The following is a 21,993-nucleotide window of genomic DNA, read 5'->3' on the forward strand; positions in this document are numbered from 1 at the left end:
AAAGGGGACATTCCTCATATATGAATCTATGATCCCAAAGAAAATCCCCCCTCACTTAAAGACCCCTTCCCTTTTTGATCCTGGTGCAATCTATAGACTGGCACTTACACAGAGAGTGGATAATAGACTGGGATTCACTGGAAATTGAGGGCCCTCACACTCCCAAACAGACTATTCTGTATGCCACGAGAAAGGTCTCTGCCAAAGACCTTGCCCAATATATTGGGTTGGCAAAAAAGTTTGTTCGGTTTTTCTTCCGTTAAGATGGCTCTAGTAGCTTAGCTGTCTTTAACTTAATTCGAAACAATTTTGTTAGACTGTATTGTGACAGCTGTCCTATCAGCATGCATTAAAAAAAAACCTTATCAAAATTGGTGAATTTTTGTGTAGCCATTTTAATATTGAAGATGGGAGGGAAAAAAAGCAATGTTTTTGGCATATTATGCTTTATTATTTCAAGAAAGGTAAAAACGCAACTGAAATGCAAAAAAAGATTTGTGCAGTTTACGGAGAAGGTGCCGTGACTGATGAATGTGTCAAAAGTGGTTTGCAAAGTCTCATGCTGGAGATTTCTCACTGAAGAATGCTCCATGGTCGGGTAGACCAGTTGAAGTTGATAGAGATCAAATCGAGACATTAATTGAGAACAATCAATGTTATACCACACGGGAGATAGCCAACACACTCAAAATATCCAAATCAAGCACTGACATTCACTTGCACCAGCTTGGTTATGTGAATCGCTTTGATGTTTGGGTTCCACATAAGTTAAGCAGAAAAACAATTCTTGACTGTATTTCTGCATGCGATTCTCTACTTAAACTAACAAAAATGTTCTGTTTTTAAACGAATTGTGACGGGCAATGAAAGTAGACATTTTACAATAATGTGGAACGGAAGAGATCGTGGGGTAAGCGAAATGAACCACCACCAACCACACCAAAGACCAGTCTTCATCCAAAGAAGGTGATGTTGTGTATATCGTGGGATTGGAAGGGAGTCTTCTATTATGAGCTCCTTCTGGAAAACCAAACGATTGATTCCAACAAGTACTGCTCTTAATTACACCAACTGAAAGCAGCACTCGACGAAAAGCATCCGGAATTAGTCAACAGAAAATGCATAATCTTCCATCAGGATAATGCAATGTTTCTTTGATGATCAGGCAAAAATTGTTACAGCTTGGCTGGTTCTGATTCATCCGCCGTATTCACCAGATACTGCACCTTCGGATTTATTTTGGTCTTTACAAAATTCTGTTAATAGAAAAATTTCAGTTCTCTGGAAGACCGTAAAAGGCACCTGGAACAGTTCTTTGTTCAAAAAGATAAAATGTTTTGGGAAGATGGAATTATGAAGTTGCCTGAAAAATGGCAGAAGGTAGTAGAACAAAAGGGTGAATACGTTGTTCAATAAAGTTCTTGGTGAAAATGAAAAATACGTCTTTTATTTTTACTTAAAAACTGAAGTAACTTTTTGGCTAACCCAATAGTTTTAAAGGTTCACTAACTGGAGATCCCTCTTTGCAGGAAATGGAGGTCTTGGTGCCTGGCTGGCCCCACGTCTACAACTTTATGGTTCTTCCAAAGAGGAAAGGAAGATCTTAAATTAGTTCCCAGTACCAACACTCTTAAATAGGATGCTAGCTCTGAATCCATGCTATTACGGAGATACTGACTGAGAAACCACTACATAATCTGGGATAACAATGCCCGTGGCCCCTATAATATATAGGCACCTCTAGCATGCCAAGGCCCAGAGACCACAGGGTTGAAAATATTATGCAACATTCTAGCATAACATTATGCCAGACTCTGGTTGGCCTGGCAATGCCTCATTTGGCTGGCCTGGGTCTGGGATTCTACCACTCCAGCTCAATGCCAAACTCCTTGGGCCCTTTCTTGTCTATGCTGTGACTTCACTTGTTTGGGGTATTCAATCAGTCCACAGTTTTCCTGTAAGAAATTACATTATAACTCCTGGGGACAAAGGAATACTGATACAGTCACTTCTCTAAGTACTTCTCCAATGTATAAAACTTTCCATCAAAGTTTTGGGGCTAGGCCAGGACTCCCATCAACCCAGCATCCTAGATAATGATTTCAGCATAATTGATAGTCCCAGACTCGATGCTGACACCCTCAAATGTTAACTGGTCCCATATCTGCTGCTATACTCATCACAACTCCATGGCCCCATGAGCTGATTTCCCCTCATCGGACAGTCTCATACTTCACTCTCTATTATTCCCCTATGACGACCCCACATTTCCTTCTTCCTCAACTTGATGGACAACATTTTTTTGTAATAGTAACAGAGAATGTCACTTGAGCACTAAACCTCCAGCAATGTTACCAGGTGCCCCAGGAGACGCAACCACTTATACAAATAACTCTTGCTGCTCTGGAGGTCTTCAATATTCATATTGACTACCTGTCACCCTCTCCAGTTAAGAAGTCCACAATAACCATGTTGGTACTAGTGTCAGCTAGGCTAGGAACAGAGCATATGCAGACTTGAACAGATTAAAATGTGGCAAGGCTAAGACAGGAGGTGAGAGAGAAGAAAAGGCAGTTGAGGAAGTTAAAGGGGACACAACTGGGTATAAAAGTGGGGTAGAAGAGCCAGAGGTAGGATATGAAAGGAGTCAGAATCTTTATTTGGTGGGTTTTAGCATGGAATTGTTGCAGCAGGACACCACAACCTCACCAGGTGCTTCCTCACTGACTTCCCCTTCATGCCCTCCCCCTAGGCTGCAACATCAACTGGCTACAAAAGGGAGCACTGAGACATCTTTTTACCTATTATATTTGGCCTCATCACCAGCTTTGGTGTAATAGACACAAGGTGTTTAGGTCTTTTTAATTCTGTAACAGATTCATCTCATAGAGGCTACCCAGATAATGGCATAACTCCTGGCCGACCACATAAACCAAACAACTCAGGTCTTAGAAGCCCTTAATGAGGGACAAAGCAATCTATTTGCTATGACAATTGATAATACATTACATTAAACTACCTACTGGTATTTCGAAGTGGAGCTTGTGCCTTGAAGGGGACCTCCTGTTGCATGTGGGTTAATAATATAGGAAAAATATCCAGAATAGTTCAACAAATAAAATAACAAACCAAAACAGCCAATTATATTACTAAAATACTCCAAGAGATTCTCAAACCCCCATTAATTTCTTTTCCTGGCCATCTCCTTCTGCCTGGGGTGAAAGGCTCTACACTATTATTTATGGAGCTAAAATAATTGTCGGACTAATTACTTTGGGCTGGCTTTGCAAATCTGGTCCCTTTCAAGTACAAGTTTATTTACAGGGAACCTGGGAGGTTGTTATGCTAATTCAAACGCCAGGGATGAATCAAGACTTTAAAGAAGGAATTTTGACCTACACTGACGTTTGCTTTTATGCTCTAAGTCTCATTTACTGCTTCCTTCATCATCTTGAGAGGGTTCACCTGCTCCCCACCCCAACCCACAAGAACATGTATCCTCTTGCTGCCTTTTAAACTTCCCCGTTATAAATAAAGGCCTGTGCACTTGCTTTTCTCTGTTCTGGGGCTTTCTCCCAAAGAGAGCCATCCTTCCCTGTCCCTTGACCTGGGACTTCTCCAACTGTGTTAACAAATCCTTTTTTGATCATACCAAAGGACTACTGTCAGGAGTTTTTCCACCTGAAACTAACCTTGGGAGGGAGCCTCTCCATGTCAAAATGGAGTTGCTGTAACACAAGGGAACATTTCCTCAACCTGATCAAGAGGAACAAAACAGTCAACACAAAATCTTCTGCTAGCCTCAAACTTTTTTTTTTGGCTAACCTCAAACTTAATGGTGAAATACTGACTGAATGCTTTCCCCTCTGAGTTCAGGAACAAAAAATAAAATAAAATAAAATAAAAAGCATTTAGCAGAGTCACAGGATACAAAGTTAATAAACAAAAAAACTCCTAAATTGCTTCGGCAAGGCAGTTAAGCATCTGAGTCTGTAGTAGCCAAAACTTCCCCCTCTAGACACCCCAAAGTATTAAAATATGTGTGCTACTGGTACAAGGAGGCTTTCTCTATTTCTACACCTCCCACTAAATTCCTTTGCAGTTTTAAGGAGAATTCTAGAAGCATATACATCTCGTGTATTGTCCTGAATATGTATGGCACTCAATAAATGCCAGTTAATAAATATGAGGTTTTAATAACAGCAATACTCAAAGTAGTGGTGATGTCAAAATGCAAGGACATTTTCTATAAGTAACTACAAAGTACCCACAGGTTCCAAAACAATTTTCTACAGTAAGAAACAATTTTCTATACTATAGCTTGCAGGTCTGACATTTAATTCTGAGAATGGAAACCATTCTGATTGGGCTTTTTAGACCAAGGTTAGGGACTAACCATTGAATAAAGACATGTTTCCTATCACACCTGCAATGTAAGTGTAGCACAAAAACCCAAGTGTACAATACTACTACTGATTACAAATGATTCACAACACACTGCAAAAAAGAGTTCTGTAGTGTAGTAGTTATCACATTTGCCCGACACAATACACTGCAAATGGATATTTATTTGAAACTGGACTCTGACCTTTCTCTATTTCATCACCAACTAGAAAGATACATAATCACACAGTGGACAAATGTGGACAGTAAAATTCTACAAGGATATAAAACACACAGAGAACACTGCTAGGTTATTCCAGCTTGGTATGAACAAATTCAACTCCACTTACCTAGGAGAAAAAGTGATGGGCCATAATATTCTGCATTGCTGATGATGTGTTTCAGGGAGGTAGGCAGAGAACCATCCATCACTAAGAGAAAAGCAAACATCAAGAAGAATATGATGAGACCAGTAGTAGTTTGATGGGTGGGGATGATGGATCAATATATTACATATACCACACGGTGGCAAAGTCTATGTTGATTCCAATTTAATGGCCTCCACTTGTCTCCTCCTAATATTCTATTATTTATTCCTTGTCCATGCAATAACCTTTTAACAGTAGGTCAAAGAATAAAAGAATACAGACACTGAGAGACAGAGTGGGGTAGCAGGCTGGAAGTGAACACAGATTCAAAAGCTGGAAAAGGAAAAAAAATAGGTGAATCATTATTAAATAGTTGAACGAACAATCCTTAGGTCTAGGAAAAGTGACACTAAAGGACTAAAAGCTATTCAAAATGGCATGGCTTTTTCCTAAAAAGTATGAAAAGGACCAATTTTTGAGAGAGTCAAACACCCCTCCAGAAAGTATCTAGAATCAAATACCATGTCGTATGCCATCTGAGAAAGCAGGGTCTTGAATGGCCTTCTTGAGGAAATTCAACATGGATTTCAGAAGTGCGGCTCGTTGTGGAATACACTGGACTCCTGGCAAGGGAGAAAGAGGATTATACTGGTTCACCATTATGTACAATGAGCAGGTACATAAAACAAATTTTTAGATCCACATGCACTATAGCAACACTAGCAGACATGCGAAGTGAAATCTCTGGATGTTGGGAAGAACATTTACCTAAGCTTTAAAACTGGAAAAAATAAATCACCAAGGACTACACAAAACCTACACTAAAATTAAAAGTCTAAAGTAAAAAAGAAAAATTACAAAGTAAAAAGATTAACTCTGATCCTCAGTTACTATTTTGAATATTATCTGCCCTCAAACATGGATGTTTTGATAAAATAATCAAAGTATGAATAGTTGGAAAATTATAAAATGCTATGAAATAAATGTTAATACGAGAAAATGAATACCAGAATGGCAAAGTAACAGTCACAGTCATAAGAAGCAAACCTCCAAATGTACTGCTTAAGCTCCCCCAAAGCACCTTGCTTCACTAGTTTAGTAATTCAATCACTGTTATCGGCTGTGTCTCTCTACGTCTACATACCAGGACGAGGGCCAGGGCCAGAGGAGATGCTAGTGCTGCTGGAACTTGATGCCCTTAATTCAACATCCAGCCGGTGCTCCATAGGGATGGATGAGCCGGGACTACTTTCCATAGTCACATCTGCAACTAAAGTAAAAGTTATGATAAAGAAATTAGAATAAAAGGCACCACCAAAGAGAAGGTTATTTGAGAACAATTTTTTTCCGTAAGGTGAGATGAATGATATCAAAATGGAGAAGGATTAGAATATGGAAACCCAAAATGAAAATACAGTTGACCTTTGAACAACACAAACGTTGGGGCCCCAACCCTCCATATAGTCAAAAATCTGCATATAACTTTATAGTCAGCCCTACATATCCGAGGTTCCACATCTGCGGATTCAACCATCTGTGGATTTTTCTTCTAATCTTTTTTATACATACACATACATACATACATGTGCCTATTTATACACAGGAAACACAAACTCATGGTTTTCTAACCTGCTTTTCAGTGAATATACAATTTTCTCTACGAGTATATCACAATCACCAAGATTAGTTTTTAAAAATGTAGATTTCCTGGTCTTACTTACTAAATCAAGCATTGCACTAAATCTTTCTTTTAGCAAGCACTTTAATTTATTCTTATGCTTACTAAAGTTTGACAACCACTGATTTATAGTGAACAGTGAGTCTTTAAATTGTCTTCTACACCACCACATTTAGGAGATGTCACATTTTAATCAGCACTCAGGACCACATGACCACACCCATTACCTCAAATGCCAAGTCACCCACTGTAGACTAGAGATAGAAATTGGGTAAAGGGGCTTCTAGGGGCAGCAATGCACATAGTTAATTGCGTTCGGGAAAAAAAGGAATGAAAACTTAGGTATATTTAGTGTAAAGAATGAAAGCATTATAAAAATTCTAATACCTTTATTATTAGCATGATAACAGATATATGTAATGACATCCTGGGTCAAGATAAGATTAAATTCTAAGAAAGCTGTTTTGTGGAAGTTTTTTATTTTTGGTACTATTAAGAGCTACGAACTGGGGGAAGTTTTAAAAATGGACTTACCTGATGCACCCCAAGATTAAGAATACCTTGTCTTCTATCTTTCAGATTTTATGATTTAAAATTTGTTCCCTACCCAACAACTTTTTCACCTCTCCCTTTCCTTCTCAAAATGGCCAGGTAGTTTCACAGGGTCCCTTTTAGTGTCTACATTCTCCTTATCTTTCCCTAACACATATTTAAACACTTATGATATACGTATCAGGCACTACTGGAGATTACAGCAGTGAACAAAACAGTAACCTGATCTCACGGAGCTCACACTTTATTGGGAAAAAGAAGATAATGAACCAATGCTTATAGTAACTGTTAATTACCATCCATATCAGTTTCCATTTCTTCTCCTTCTTGTGTAGTACTGGGTCTCTGGATCTTTGGCTTGATCACAAAAGGACATTCTTTTCGGCACAAATCCACTTCATGCTACGATCAAGGGGAAAACAGTAAGATAATCCTACATAAATAACGGAGATTAAAAATATTTATAACAAAAGAATATCACAGGCAGATTACAGAACTGGTTTCTAAAAACAAAAGAGGGATAAAATGGCTCTTTAGGGTTATAAGGATAGTTCCTAGGCTCAGCTCTCACTACATACAAGTATATGCAAAGTGCTCCGAAGTGCTCCTTGTATACCTCAAGTCTATAAATGAAGATAGAAAGTCCACTATGGGATTGAAAAGCTGCCATGTCCAGATTGGTGATGAGGTCAACCACTCTGACAGCTCTGGTGACAAATGTTATCTGGTCCTGTTCATCACCAAGAAACTTTATGACCTATTAGGGAGAGAAAAAGGTAAAACCAATCAAATGAAAAGACACAAAGCTGTAAATAATGTGCTCTTCTGGAAACATGCAGTCTAGGGTTTCAGAGAAGCAGCATGGTATAGAAGGAAAAAAATACATGTTTGATTTTTGGTGCTTGCCAAATGATAGCTCTATCACTTCTGAGACTCAACCTCCTGAGGTGATAGGGACATAAATTACCTTTCAGGATTAAATAAAATATTCAGGGAGAAAAGAGCTGGTGCCCAGTGCCCAGGCACATGGCAAAGCCTATCATGCCTAAGGTCACGATAAGATGTGGCAATATCTTAATTAGTACCCAGGGCCTCCTATCACATCATGCTGGACTATGAGCAATTCTTAATAATGGAAATAGCTGCTCTTAAAAGTTGTTAATGAGATAACTAGAAGGCCAAACTTGAGAAATTAAGTATAACATTTTCTGGGTTAAGCTTTCTTATGCTAACTGTTCTCACTGCAAACCATTCACAACTCTGTACCCTCTTAGTTGATTTCCCCACAAATGTATTTTTTAAAACAAGTAGAGCACCTTCAATAAGGCTTCCATCATTCCACAGGAGACCAAGGCTTCGCCACCAGCATCGTAGCTGGCCAGATGATATAAAAAAGAGAAGAGAGCAGTGGCAAACTGGTGAGGGTATGGATCCATGGAAGGATCTACAAGGGAAGTGGAGAGAGAGAGAGAAAGAACAAGCTCAGAATTTGGTGTTAAGTTGGCAGGATGCTAAACAAAGGCAGACAAAGCAAAGGGTAGGGTTCCTCTTGGTGGCTAGGACAATAACCACCAAAACTTTACCAATCATGGCCTGGATACAGTTCCGCACAAGTACAGGCAAAAATCCATGGTAGGAGGCAGTTCCAGTACAGTCAATAATACTGCTGAGCTTGGGAGTTCTCTCCAGGTGGACAATTGATGTTAATGTTCGTAAAGAAGCAGCTTTAATCTCCTTTGAAAACAGAAAGTCAACATGGGATGTGTTAAATAAGAAGTAGATGACTGAACCAAGTTGCTAATACCCACTCTAAAATTTAAGTTATTCTACTGGTAATTGCTTGGAGTAGATGGAGGTCTGTCGAGAATAACATTGAAAATCCTGCGTTTGTTAAATTTGCAGCGAAATATCCAAAGAGGAAAGGGCTAAGCTTCCCTCTTGGGGTTCATTTTAACCTCTGGGAAAAACCAAAAATCAGATAAATACATATGAGCCTGATATACACAGGAAAATATTAATAAATACTTACCATAAGCTGCTTATCTGTTATCTGAAGGACATCTACCAACTCTTCTATCAACCCATTATACAAGATACTGTTTGCGGACTCCTGCAAGGCATTGGAATACACTGCAAAAGGAGAAATAAACACTTTAGGCAAGAAGGCAGTGGTCAAGCCACTGCCCAATGACAAACCTTTTGGCACCTACTGGTTCTGGGGAAGGACTCCCTTCCCACCAGCAATGGAGGGCAGAATCACTGAATTCTAGAGGACTGGATCAAACACAGTGATAAGCTCTAAATACCCACCAAACTGACAGATTCTCCTATTAATGATATTGTCTTGGGCAAAGATTTTCAGGAATCAAAAGAGAATGAAGAATTAATATTTTATAACATCACTACTTGATAACTCTATTACACCCAGGACTTCCATTTTAGTCTCTTCATGTGTTTCTGTTTTACACTGGAAACACTTATACAAACTGTAAAGAACAGAATTTATGGACTACTGCAGACTAAATCAGAAACTTGTATGACACTGTAGTAAAATTTGAGAGAATGCATGTAATCTACTTCCAATAAATCCCACACAAAGGTAATACTGAACACAGTCTCCTGAAGTGCAAACTAATGGGATTTGAGCACATTCAGTTTTCAACAAACATTTCCTGGGTACCCACTAACATACCAGAAGTTATGCTAGGTATGTTATGCTAGGTATGAATACAAATAGAATAGTAGGAATTTCATTTCAAGGAACTCATAGTTTTAAAGAGTAGAAGAACAAGTAATTACATAATGAAGGATGGTAATATTAACAGGAGCTACCATTTTATACCTATGTGCCTGGCCTGTGCTAGGTACTTTACAGGTTTTCATTTAATCCTCAGATCAGCTTATAAAATACTTATTAAATGAGGAAACTGAGGCCAAAAGGATAAACAGGTGCCTAATAAACTGCAGTCAGGGCGAAAGCCCAGGACTGATTTCAAAACCAGTGTGCTTTCCACTGTACCACCCTACAGTTAAAAGTAAAATGCACAGTACTATTTAATGAATTTCAAAATTATACTCCCAAAGAAGAGGAAGATGAAATGGCAAGAGGAAAAATAGGGCCCAGAGCAAGACGACTATCTGAACACTCATTAAGAAAAACAAAACAAAAACCCCCCACCCAAATAAAGACTAAACCTATGTGATATATGTCAATCATATCCTCTTTCTGATCCAACATTAAGGAGCCGAAGGATGATGAATACAGTGAACACTAGGAATGCTGGCAATTTTACAATTTAACTTGCCACCTAGGTAAATACAATAAGCCCCATAGCAACAAAGACAGATGAAGTTCAAAGGAAATCAAGTCTAAACTGCCTAACCAGGGCCTGTTAATTATAGAGTGTTATTCTCTTACCTAATATAGATATTGCATGCAGCCTGGCCTGAACAGCTTGCAATCGCTTCCTGTGATTAGAAAAGCCATGGGCCAGCCGTATGTGTGTAAATAACAGCATCTGTAGAGACATAAGACCTAAATTAGGAAACCAATGGAAAAGGTGACTATACTTTCTGAGGAAGGGCTAAATCTTACTCACGGGGCTACTTGACATTTGGCAAGAGTTCTGATTGTTATTAATCAAATCAAATATTTGATCACCATTACAATGAGCAGAAAAAAATAACACAACTAAACATTTTCTTCTTTGGTATCCAAAGTGTTGAGCTACCACCACTTATTAGATATTCATGGTGAATAAGGCTGCTTCTGTTTTCCTCAAAGTCTCACCAGGACCTAGGAAGTCAGTTTAAGTGTTCGCCTCATAAAAGATGAGGAAACTAAGGCCCACGGAGGCTAATTTGCCCACTGTCTGACTCCATTCTTTCTGCTATGCTATATCCCAGCCCCAGCACATATCACTGATCTCCACACCCTTTAGATATTTTTAAGACATATCATACCTGCTTATCCTTAGGAATGCTGTACATTTTGGTAAGAGATTCCATGATTTCAGAAGGGCTTTCTGAAATCTACATTAGAAAAAAAACTGTTAGGAACAAAAAGTGAACCAAATGTTAAGAACTAACCCATAGTCAAAGATTCCTCTTACCTTGTCAAGTTGCTCTATGTGAATATAATGTAGTGTGTTACTAGATGTCTGAAATTAAAAAGATAGGAGAGTTGTTAGGAGTCACTGTATACCTTAGCTTCCCCCTGCCATAGGACTGCAAGAGCTATCTGAAAAACAAGATGTCACCCCTAGGTTGAAGCCTCAACTGAATGCTCTCAAAAATCAAAATATTCTTTAGAATTCCCCCCAAATGTTCATTTTATATATTTTCAGCAAAGCTTCTTTGAAACCAGTAGATTAAATATATAATGCACATAGCCAGATACATTTCATGTTCTTCCTTATCCCTTTTTAACCTGTATTGACTTAATACCTACAGCCTCTGTATTCACAGTAGAGTGAATCCATGTAAATGGTTTCTTTCTAAATATGCATTAGAGCTGTTCTCAAGGCACCAATAATCTAGAAAGATTATTTATTATTATTATATATTTTAAGTAGAAAGGAAAAAAAAAAGATCTTGTTCACTAGGCCACTTCTAAACCAAAGTGAATTTTGCTATCTCCTCAAAGAATATGCAATGTCCAGATAATTGAAGCAGGACCTTGTAAGCAATACATAGACTTCTTGCAGGCTGGCTTAAGTAGAGAAAGTTCAGCCGATCACTACCTAGACTATTATAACAAACAGTGGAATTCTCAACTGAGACTGAGAAAAATACACCAGTCCTAACAGTGCCACATAAACAGAGTCCTGTCTTTTGGCAGTTCCAACGTAAGTAAGATTCAAACCTATCAGAGCTGGGCAAACAATGAACACTTATTCCTGAGAAGCTGCTGGATATATTTAGCTTGGAAGGGCAGCAACGTAGCTCAACATCATTCCCTCTTTTTACTGAGGAGTCCTAGAAAAGTTGACCCCAGCTACGGATTACTGACTTTATTAGAACAAGTGTGAATGAGACTCACCCTTCTCTCGATTTTGACCTCGGCCCCAGGGTCTGCATAGAATTCAAAGTGTAGTGTAGTTGCACTGGGTGGGTATTTCTGTGTATAAAGCACATGAAAGAATGAGATACCATCTTCTCTTAAATCTTCCCTCGGACTTAGCCACTTGTCCAACCCAGTGTGACAGCAGAATGAGCAGTGTCGTCAGCAGCTACAGTGCCTTCACTCCTTGTTTTAGCAGAGCTCAGATGTCTTGTAACAACACAGAATCAGGAGGGTGGAGCCCAGAGCTCTAAAAGCTTTCATATTCCTTACTTGATAACTCAAGTTATCAGTTGTTCTTTCTTTCAAGAGATCAATTTTGACTGCAGCTATTCTCAAGAGGAAAAAGAGAGGCAAGTCTGCCCCGAATAATTAATAAGAATCCAAGGATGAAGGACAAATACAAGGGTCTAGGTACCAGTTCGAGAATGGAAAAGAACACTCTTATGGAAATCTCAGTGAATATAATCACCTTTTGAAATATTTTATTCAAACTATGCCTCATGGGCCTACCTTCATAATTCTTTAAATAATCCTTTCCATACCATCCTACATCATTTCTCATGATATCCAAGTGCTTTTCTGCACAGGTAGATACCAAGTCAATATAAACCAGACCCTGACAACAAATCCTATTTAACTCTAGAAAAGCAACATGAAAAACAAAGTAAGACTGCAAGAGCATGTCCATTAAAGCGTATCTTTGAAAGAAACCGGTAGCAGTGGTTGCCTCTGGGGATGGAGAATTACTGTATACCCCTTTATACTCTTAGAATTTTTTAACATGTATATGTATTACTTCCTTTCAAAGTACACAAAGTTTTCAAAGTCCTATGACATGCCAAATATCAATAAATAAAAGAATGCATGATTTCTTAATATAGGCTGAGACCAAGATGGGTAACAGACATCACGCAAGCCTAGTAGAGTATGTCATACTGTTTTGCTCAAGTGGCCAAGAACAAGCTTGATATACATAAGGAGTCTCAGAATTAATCAACTAAACTTTAAGATGAAAAATAATTTTCTCAGAATTAGAATTCCAAACTGAATACCCTTTAAGATTTATATAGCTTTGATTATTAAAACAGACAACATTCACCTCTCATATTACCCAATATCCACTCATATAATGTACACTAAAGAAAGTATACCAGCTAAGGTGGGAAAGTAATTTGTTCTATTTGTAGTTTTCTGTGACCAGAAAAAGAACCATTCTCCTAGGGGTAAAAAGGCTTGTTAAGATAAATATACTAAATTTCACTGCAGCCATTTGTCCTATACATGACAAATTGATAAAAGAAGCAGTACATCTGTTGGAAAATACAGCTGCTTCTTGGCATGGAATTGTATCATAATAATCCAGTTGTGCTTTGTGGTTCTACAGCAACGTATCAAAGCAGAGGGGAGGATGGCCTGAGTTCACAGTCTAAACATGGGTTAAAGGTATGAGCAGAACAGGCATGAGGGGTAAACATGGAAAACACACAGAACACTACAAGTTCTCAATAACCAAAATGGCAGAACTGTTCTCCAAGCAGCCATTCTTAAATCATGCCAGACTGCCCAGAGTTCTGATAGTTCCAGTGAAAAAGTACAAGGAAGGGGCTTCCCTGGTGGCTTAGTGGTTGAGAGTCTGCCTGCTGATGCAGGGGACGCGGGTTCGTGCCCCGGTCTGGGAAGATCCCACATGCCACGGAGCGGCTGGGCCCGTGAGCCATGGCCGCTGGGCCTGCGCGTCCGGAGCCTGTGCTCCGTAACGGGAGAGGCCACGGCAGTGAGAGGCCCGCGTACCACAAAAAAAGAAAAAAAGAAAGAAAAAAAAAAAGTACAAGGAAGTGTACTTTCTGGGATTTTTCATCACTTTCAAACTGACTCACCAAACGCAGTTTCTTACTCAAGAGATGGGTATGATCATATACTTTGTTTCTGAGATTCTTCATTTACCACCAGTACATTGAGAGCCCAAGCATTTCTAGAAAAGGTATGCTATATCTCAATTGATCTCAGGTTCCTCAAAAGTCCTGATGTGAAGTGGCAACTTTAAATACCATATATTCATTGTAAAGTAAGGCTCAAAAAGAGATCACGCACAGCTCTGTCAAAAGACACCCATATCCCAGAGTCACTTACCATCATATGCAAGTCTCTGCAACATTCTGCAAGTCCAAAGCCATTCTCCTTTCCACCCCAGCTCTTGGAAAAAGAGAAAAGACAGTGTTAAAACAGTGCCTAAGGTAGCTTTGTGTATAAAATATTTATGAGTATGTGGCTGCCTGGAACACAGTGTTGAGAAGACATCCAATGTTAAAGTCAAACAAAAAGAGGGAGCAAAGAGAAGCAAGAACTTCAGTAAGACTCAAGGCAAGATGGTCTGCCTAAAGGTGATTTCTCCAATGAGATCAATTTCATTATTCTGTGAGGATGCTACTGAGAACATGAACAGCTCCTGCAAGCAAATGTATTTTATATGCCTGCAGTCAGGCTTGCTGAAAGGTCAGTCTTGATCCATTGGGTCTTCAGTACTGTACTGTGCTTTCCATGCTCAGCCTGCTCACCTCTCACATAGGGTGGAATTACATGCTCTCCAGTTTCTTACTTTTTGACATGAGCCAAAGTGCAAAGTAGAAGATTCTGCATTGCTTACTACTACTGTACTCTGCCACCACAAAGTCTAAAAAACTCGTTGATATCAACAAGTACTAGCCCTTAAGGTTATAGGGGAGAATGGCTCAACTGTACACTATTATTGACTTCCAAATCCAAAACCTCAGCCATACAATCTTGCTTAAAAACTAGCCTGCATTTTCAACAGCGTTTGAGATATCCATCATTTTTGCCTAATTCTGAACTCTCCCAGGGGTGGGGCGGGCACTTGTTGAAAACATTCAAGAGTAAGTGCATTAGTCCCCTGGGAGAGGCATACAATTGGGGTAACTAACAGACAAACTGAAAAGCTTGGGAAGAAAGGCTGGGGCGTGCAATGCTTTGGGGAATAAGGGCTTTGAAAAGCCCTTTCCACACACTCCTGGGAATCTAGAAGGCCACATGTATGCCCAAGGTTGGGCACATTCTCAGAAAAGACCTGAGAAAGCACTAAGTTCCCACATCTCTGCCTGACATCAGGCTCTATGCAAGCCAGAAGTGAAGGCTAAGTCAGAGCTGTAAACTTCCTGAGTACTGAAGACAGTGAGTATTCACGTTGAAGATACCAACATACACACAGACCCCACCGGCAAAGACGGAGATATTTCGGTTCCAGGAGTTTAAAGCAAATAAAACTAGCTGACCACTAAGCTAATAGAATAGAGACTTCAATGACCACACAAAACAAAGAATTACAAAGTCAGTTCAGAAAAGTCTAAACAAACAACGACAAATCATAACAACAAACCCTGGGGAGGGGTGAGAATCTGATTTCCAGAGTTGCCACATATAATATCCAAAATGCCCATTATAGCAACATAAGGAGTGATGCCAGCAAGATGGCCAAATAAGATGTCTCTCACTGCACCCCCCACCCCTGCAACAATTTGGCATCCATTCATGGAGAAAAGTGCCTTTATGGGAGCTGTGGAAACCAGCCTCATATGCAAAGGGACCTGGGAGGAGGCATACAGACCTCAGTCCCAGCTGTGGACCCTGCAGTGGCCTGTGAACCAGCTGTAGCCACTCTCAGCAGCTGTTTGAGAGCCCAAGGAGAACACTGTCTTAAACAATCATCCATGGATGATAAAGGTTAAAGGACAAAATTTAAAAAAAAAATAAGAGCTAAAATAATGTTAATGAATACACAATATAAAAAGAGGTAAACTGTGACATCAAAAACATAAAATGGAACGGGAATAAAAGAGTAAAGTTTTTCAGATGCAAAGTTAAGTTGTTATCAGTGTTAAAATAAAACGATTATATCTTTTTCTAAAAAATAAATTTATTTAATTAATTTATTTATTTTTGGCTGCATTGGGTCTTTGCTGCTGCGCTCGGGCTTTCTCTAGTTGCAGTGAGTGGGGGCTACTCTTCATTGCGGTGCGTGGGCTTCTCACTGTGGTGGCTTCTCTTGTTGAGGAGCATGGGCTCTAGGCACGTGGGCTTCAGTAGTTGTGGCACGTGGGCTCAGTAGTTGTGGCTTGCAGGCTCTAGAGTGCAGGCTCAGTAGTTGTGGCACATGGGCTTAGTTGCTCTGCGGCATATGGGATCTTCCTGGACCAGGGATCGAACCCGTGTCCCCTGCATTGGCAGGTGGATTCTTAACCACTGCACTACCAGGGGAAGTCCCAAAACTATTATATCTATGTTTTATGTAAGGTTCATGGTAACCACAAAGCAAAAACCTAGATTAGATACACAAAAGACGAACAGTAGGGGATGAAAGCATACTACTACGAAAAACCATCATTCACAAAGAAAGGCAGCAAGAGAAGAAAGGGACAAGGGAAGTACAAAACAACAAAAGACGAACAGTAGGGGATGAAAGCATACTACTATGAAAAACCATCATTCACAAAGAAAGGCAGCAAGAGAAGAAAGGGACAAGGGAAATACAAAACAACAAAAAAAGAACTAGTAAGATGGCATTACTAAGTCCCTGCCTATCAATAATTACTCCAAATGTAGATGGACTGATTTTCCAATCAAAAGGCATAGAGTAGCTGGATGGAAAAAAAAACAAGATCCAACTATATGCTACCTACAAGACTCACCTCGGCTTTAAGGACACACATAGGCTCAAAGTAAAGGGATGGAAAAAGATATTTTACACAAGTGGAAACCAAAAGAGCAGGGATAGCTACTTATATCAGAAAAAACAGGCTTTAACTCATAACCTGTAATGGGAGACAATTAAGGTCATTATAGAATGATCAAGGGGTCAATTCAAAGAGGATATAACAATTGTAAATTATATGGACATAATGTTGGAGCATCTAAATGTATTAAGCAAATACTAATAGATATGAAGGGAGAAACAGAGAATACAATAATAGTAGGAGATGTCAACATCTCACTTTCAACAATGGCTAGATTGTACTGAGAGAAAAATCAAGAAGGAAACATTGGATTTGAACTATACTTTAGACCAATGGACCTAGTAGGCATATGTATAACATTTTATTTAACAGCAGAATACACACTCTTCTCAAACCCACATGGAACATTCTCCTACATAGATTATATGATAGGTCACAAGACAAGTCTTAGCAAATTTAAGATAGAAATCATCCAAGTATCTTTCTGGACCCCAACAGTATGAAACTGGAAATCAGTAACAGGAAGAAAACTGGAAAAATTCACAAAGATGTGGAAATTAAACAATACACTACTGAACAACCAATGGGTCAAAAGAAATCAAAAGGCAAATTAAAAACATCCTGAGACAAATGAAAATGAAAACAAAACACATGAAAACGAATGAGATGCACCAAAAGCAGTTCTAAGAGGGAAGTTTATAGGAATACATGCCTACATTAAGAAACAAGATCTCAAATAAACCTAATTTTATACCTCAACTTGAAACTTGAAAAAGAAACTAAGCCTAAAGTTAGCAAAAGAAAGGAAATAACAAAGATCAGAACAGAAATAAATGAGACTAGAAAAAACACAGAAAAGATTAATGAAAATAAGAGTTCTTTTTAAAAAAACTACTCAACAAAATAGACAAAACTTTAGCTACACTGAGAAAAAAAGGCTGAAGACTCAAATAAAATGAGAAACAAAAGAAGAGACATTATAACTGATACCACAGATACAAAGGATCATCAAGAGACTACTATGAACAAACTGTCAACAAACTGGATAACCTAGAAGAATTGGATAAATTCCTAGAAATATATAATCTAACAAAACAAAATCATGGAGAAATAGAAAATATGAATATACCAATAATGAGTAAGCAGACTGCATCAGTAATCAAAAAATACCCCAAAAAGAAAATTCCAGGACCAAATGGTTTCCTTGGTGAATTTCTCCAAACATTTAAAGAATAACCAATCCTTCTCAAACTTTTACCAAAAAATTGAAGAGGAAGGAACACTTCCAAACTCATTGCTTGAAAAGTTACCATTGTTTGGCCAAAATTACCCTGATAACAAAGCCAGATAAGGACACTACAAGAACAGAAAACTACAGGCCAGTATCCCTGATGAACAAACCTGCAAAAGTCCTCAGCAAACTACCAGCAAACCAAGTTCAACAGCATATTAAAAGGAACATACACCACGATTTAAGTGGTATTTATCCCTGGGATGCAAAGATGTTTCAACACATGCAAATCAGTAAGTGTGATACCACATTAAGAGAATGAAAGACAAAAATCACATGATCATCTCAAAAGTTGCAGAAAAAGCAATGTCAAAATTCAACATCCTTTCATAATAAAAACTCAAAAATGGGGTATAGAAGGAACATACCTCAACATGATAAAGGCCACATATGACAAGCCCACAGCTAACAGCATACTCAAGGATGAAAGGGTGAACCCTTTCCCTCTAAGATCAGGAACAAGACAAGGGTGCCCACTCTAACCACTCCTATTCAACACAGTATTGGAAATACTAGCCAGAGCCAATTAGGCAAGAAAAAGAAATAAAACGCATACAATTCAGAAAAGAAGAAGTAAAACTATTTCCATTTGCAAATGATATGATCTTATATATAGAAAACCCTCAAGGCTCCACCAAAAAACTGTTAGAATTAAATTCAGTAAAGTTGTAGGATACAAAATCAACATACAGAAATCAGTCACATCTCCATACACTATCTGAAAAAGAAATAAAACATTCCCATTTACAATAGCATAAAAAACAGTAAAATACTTAGAAATAAATTTTACCAAGGAGGTAAAAATCTGTACACTGAAAACTATAAAACACTGATGAAAGGCATTAAAGAAGACACAAACATCCTATGTTCATGGATTGGAAGAATTAATACTGTCAAAATGTCCACAGTACCAAAAGCAATCTACAGATTTTAATTACTATCAAAATTTCAATGACATTTTCCCCAGAAATAGGAAAAACAATCCTTAAATTTATATGGAACCAAGAAGACCCCAAATAACTAAAGCAATCCTGAGAAAGAACAAAGTTACAGGTATCATACTTCCTGATTTCAAACATCATTACAAAGCTATAGTAATCAAAACAGTATGGTATTAGCATATTAAAAACACACACAGACCAACAGAACATAATCAAGAGCCCAGAAGTAAATCTTCACATAGTCAACTAATATTTGAAAGGGAGACAATAATTAATGGGGAAAATATACTCTCTTCAATAAATGGTGCTGGGGAAAACTGGATAACCAGTTTTCTGGATAACACACAGAAAAATGAAATTTGACCCCCTATCTTATACCATCCAAAAAATTAACCTAAATTTGGGGCTTCCCTGGTGGAGCAGTGGTTGAGAGTCCGCCTGCCGATGCAGGGGACATGGGTTCGTGCCCTGGTCCGGGAAGATCCCACATGCCGCAGAGCGGCTAGGCCCGTGAGCCATGGCCGCTGAGCCTGCACGTCTGGAGCCTGTGCTCCTCAACAGGAGAGGCCACAGCAGTGAGAGGACCGCGTACCGCAAAAAAAAAAAAAAAAAAAAAAAAAGAATTAACCTAAATTAAAGACTTAAAACCTGAAATAAATAAAGACATAAATAAAGAAATAAATAAAGACATAAAACCTGAAACCATAAAGCTCCTAAAAGAAAACACAGGGTAAAAGCACCCCAACATTGGTCTTGGTGACAATTCTTTGGACATGACACCAAAAGCAACAAAGGCAAACTGCATCAAACTAAAACACTTCTGCACAGCAAAAGAAACAATCAACAAAATGAAAAGACGACCTGCAAAATAGGAGAAAATATCTGCAAACCTTAGTAATTTCTTATAAGAAATTACTATCCAAAATATAAAGAACTCATGTTGATATAACTGAATAACAATAACAAAAGCCAACCATCTGATTTTAAAATGGGCAGAGGAACTGAATAGACATTTTTCCAAAGACAATATACAAATGGCCAACAGTTACATGAAATGGTTCTCAGCATCACTAGACATCAGGGAAATGCGAATCATAGCCACAATGATATATCACTTCACACCTGATAGAATGGCCATTTTCAAGAAGACAAGAGATAACAAGCATTGGTGAGTATTTGGAGAAAAGGGGACCCTTGTGCGCTGTCGGTGGGAATATAAATTGGTATAGCCACTACAGAAGACAAACAGTATGGAGGTGCCTCAAAAAAGGAACTATTATATGATCCAGCAATCCCAGTTCCGGCTATCTATCCAAAAGAAAGGAAATCAGGACAAAGAGATATCTGCACTCCCATATTTACTATAAAGTTATTCACACTAGCCAAGGTATAGAAACAACTTAAGTGTCTGTCTATGGATGAATGGATAAAGAAGATGTGCTGTACATACACATACATACATACACACACACACACACAATGAAATATTGTTCAGCCACAAGAAAGAAGGAAATCTCCCCTTATGTGACAACATGCATGGACCTTGAGGGCATTCTAATAAGTGAATAAATCAGACAGAGAAAGACAACTACTGAATGGTATCATTTATACATGGAATCTAAAAAAGCTCAACACATAGAAATAGAGGTTAGAATGGTGGTTGCCAGGGACTGGGGATTGGGGGAAATGTGGAGATGTTGGTCAAATCGCACAAACTTCTACTGTGGTAATCACTATGCAATATATTAAGTGTATCAAATCATCATGTTGTACACCTTTAAGTTACACAATGCTTTAATTCAATTATATCCCCATAAAACCAGAAAAAATTAATTAATAGAAACCATTCCTGAGCAAGTCCAGACACTGGATTTAGTAGGCAAAGACTTTAAATCATCTTTTTAAAATATGCTTAAAGAGCTAAATGAAATCATATAAAAAGAACTAAAGGAAACCATGAGAATGATGTCTCATCAAACAAAGAATGTCAATAAAAAGTCAGAGGTTATAAAAAAGGAAGCAAATAGAAATTCTGGAGCTGAAAAAGCACAATAACAGAAATGAAAAATTCACTAGAGTGGTTCAACAGCAGATGTAAGCAGGGAGAAAAATGAATCAATGAACTTAATTAAATATATATAACGTTAGGTGGTAATATGTGCTACAGAAAAAAATGAAGAAAAGTGTAATAGGGAGTACGGTAGGTGTTCTAATTTTAAAACAGGATGGTAGGGAAGACTTCACTGAGATGGTGGCTCTTAAGACTTAGAGAAGATAAGGGAGCAAGCCATAGAGACAACTGGGGATGTAGCTGTGCAGAGGCCCTGCAGCAAGAGTGTGCCTGCCACTGTCCAGGAAAGCAAGGGTGCCAGTTATCTGGAATGGACTGAGCCTGGGGGAAAGAAATGTGAGGTGAGGTCAAAGTTTGATTTTATACACATTACAATTGATATCCAGCAGAGATTTTGAGAAGGCAGTAAATATACAAGTTTGAGGTTCAAGGAAAACATACAATTTTTGGAGTAAATGGTCCTTAAAAACATGAAATTGGATCAGATCACCTAGGCAAAATGTATTGATAGCTGGATAAGACACAGAGCCTGGGGTGGAGCCCTGGGCCACTCTAACACTCAGAGGCAGCAGAAGAGGAGGCACCAGTCAAGCAGACATAGAAGGGCAACAATGGAGGACCAGGAGGGTGGTTCAGAAGCTAAGACTTTAAAAATGGTATTTTCAAAGAATATTTAATGCTGTGGGAAAATACTCACCATAGGTTACATGGGGGGGGGGGGAAGCAGCATATGAAACACAATGTTAGTTATTTTTTCTACATGGTGGTGGTTGAGGCTTATTATTATTTTCTTCTTTATACTTTTTTGTATTTTCTTAATTTTCAACACTGAACATGCATCACTTTTATAAAAATTCTGACAAATTTATTTGAAAATAAATATTGGAAGGTGGGGGAAA

At 38.5% G+C, this 21,993-nt stretch overlaps 1 protein-coding gene across 8 annotated transcripts in view; it reads right to left on the reverse strand.

Moving 5' to 3' along the window:
• HUWE1 (HECT, UBA and WWE domain containing E3 ubiquitin protein ligase 1) overlaps positions 1-21,993 on the reverse strand; it is a 143,248-nt gene that overhangs the window by 81,726 nt on the left and 39,529 nt on the right. For 7 of the 8 annotated variants that reach the window (XM_082864978.1, XM_082864980.1, XM_082864983.1 and 4 more), the window contains 13 exons: positions 14,177-14,239; positions 12,023-12,100; positions 11,094-11,141; positions 10,945-11,013; positions 10,400-10,499; positions 9,011-9,132; positions 8,565-8,715; positions 8,298-8,425; positions 7,598-7,738; positions 7,278-7,383; positions 5,896-6,021; positions 5,273-5,374; positions 4,734-4,814 (listed from right to left, as the gene is read on the reverse strand). In XM_082864978.1, coding sequence (XP_082721104.1) covers positions 4,734-4,814; positions 5,273-5,374; positions 5,896-6,021; positions 7,278-7,383; positions 7,598-7,738; positions 8,298-8,425; positions 8,565-8,715; positions 9,011-9,132; positions 10,400-10,499; positions 10,945-11,013; positions 11,094-11,141; positions 12,023-12,100; positions 14,177-14,239 — 1,315 coding nt within the window. The remainder of the gene's footprint in view (positions 1-4,733; positions 4,815-5,272; positions 5,375-5,895; positions 6,022-7,277; positions 7,384-7,597; positions 7,739-8,297; positions 8,426-8,564; positions 8,716-9,010; positions 9,133-10,399; positions 10,500-10,944; positions 11,014-11,093; positions 11,142-12,022; positions 12,101-14,176; positions 14,240-21,993) is intronic. The other variant, XM_082864981.1, reaches the window with a different exon arrangement.

This window comes from Leucopleurus acutus, assembly GCF_964270905.1.
Source record: "Leucopleurus acutus genome assembly, chromosome: X".
In the NCBI taxonomy this organism is placed as follows: Eukaryota; Metazoa; Chordata; class Mammalia; order Artiodactyla; family Delphinidae; genus Leucopleurus; species Leucopleurus acutus.